Consider the following 1,675-nt stretch of genomic DNA (forward strand, 5'->3'; position numbering starts at 1 on the left):
ATATCATTTGTTTTAAAAGTGTAAACAAGAGAGAAATCCTGATGTATCAAAACCAGGGTCCCGTGTAAAACAGATTTCCAAATAAAAGCACGATGAAGGTTAAGATGCTGTTAGGTAAAGGTCCAGGAGTTAACACTGTACTAAAGCTGAGAGCCTAAGGAATTCAGAAGTCAAGCTTTGTAATGTCACCCTTTACAGATCAGCAAATGATTGATCTTTTGTAAACAACTTGAACATGTAATTGTCTAAATTAACTACAAGTAACTTGGAAGACACTTATAGTCCTAAATAATCAGGTGGTAAACTTACTCTCTCCATATTTCCAGTTTGAGTTGGGCTATTAGAACCCAAATCTTTTTTACTGATATAAACAGAGGTCTCTCCAGTGTCTTTACCATTTTCAAATACCTGAAAAATAAACATATTCAAAAATAAAAATAAATACATGCTCACAAACATACATACATACATTTATACATACTTATGTAAATGCAGAAGTCCTTGCTTTGCACGGTACCATGTCAACTGAAACTTCTGCATATAGAAACTGTGCAAANCGAGCATTTAACAGCCTACAGGAGGTAAGGGCCTCAGTGCCTTTCATTCTTAGGTCATTGGTTAGGGCTGGTCTATGGCAACCCAAAATTGTGATAATCTTCACCCATTTATCTTTAAAGCTATCATCACCAGGCCTTTATAGGATAAAAATTTGTTCAGGAACCTGAGAAGAGTGTGAAACATCTTAGGCTAGTGATTGAGACAGTGTCCACAGAAGGGAACAATCATCTTTGGGGTGTCATAAAGGCTCTTCCAAACAAAGAGCTTTATAATGCCCCTAATAAAAGATTTCCCCCCAGATTTACTTAAATATAGATGCAAAGTACAGACCAATTTCAATGTACTATAAATCAGCACAAAATTTTCTTTTAAAAAAAATCTTCCTGTATGAGATAATATAAATGCTATTTTTGATTTCAACATGAACCAAAAAGTAAAATATTCTAATGTGAAAAAGGGGGCAGACAAGTGAAAAATTCTGGAAAGACTTTTGTGTGTATCATGGTCATTTGTATAATCAGGGATGTGACAGTAAAAAGAAACCAGCCAAGGCTCTGGGTCCTTCTCTATCTAATTAATCAAAGTAGTGTTTCGTCTCTTCTGGGTCCAGCTAGTGATCCAATGACAGCCTCCAGATTCATATGCAACTTTTGTGATTGGCTGTAAAGGCCAGGTAATGGATACACCAGAAAGAGGTAAGTCTGAGGGTGCTGAACTAAAGAGGGTAGAAAAGTAGCAAGCTTCAGCACAAAGGCAAGGCAACAGAGCCCCAAACACTGGTGTGCGCTCGGGCGCATAACCCCAATTTGTAAACAACAGGGTGTTCAGTGTCCTTTTATGCAAGACAAAGACCCAAAGTAAAGACCCTGAACATATTGGTTCTGCCTGAGAAACATCCCAATTGCCTGGAAAATAGGCAAAGGTAAGAGTGTCTAAGATAAACCAGCTGGACTTGCTCACAATGAGCTTGGGAGAAGACTATGGCTATGTGTTATTCACTGAGGGTCTAGGGATCAGAAATACCCTAGACTCGGAGGATGCCATCCACTGAATATCATATCATTTGTTTTAAAAGTGTAAACAAGAGAGAAATCCTGATGTATCAAAACCAGGGTCC

The 1,675-nt window shown here is 37.9% G+C and overlaps 1 protein-coding gene across 1 annotated transcript in view; it reads right to left on the minus strand.

The window, feature by feature from the left end:
• Positions 1-1,675, minus strand: part of LOC103588404 — a 77,772-nt gene that overhangs the window by 34,227 nt on the left and 41,870 nt on the right. The window contains exon 4 of the mRNA XM_008570068.1: positions 310-408. Within this exon, the coding sequence (XP_008568290.1) occupies positions 310-408 (99 nt within the window). The remainder of the gene's footprint in view (positions 1-309; positions 409-1,675) is intronic.

This window comes from Galeopterus variegatus, unplaced genomic scaffold, assembly GCF_000696425.1.
Source record: "Galeopterus variegatus unplaced genomic scaffold, G_variegatus-3.0.2 Scaffold568, whole genome shotgun sequence".
Classification (NCBI taxonomy): domain Eukaryota; kingdom Metazoa; phylum Chordata; class Mammalia; order Dermoptera; family Cynocephalidae; genus Galeopterus; species Galeopterus variegatus.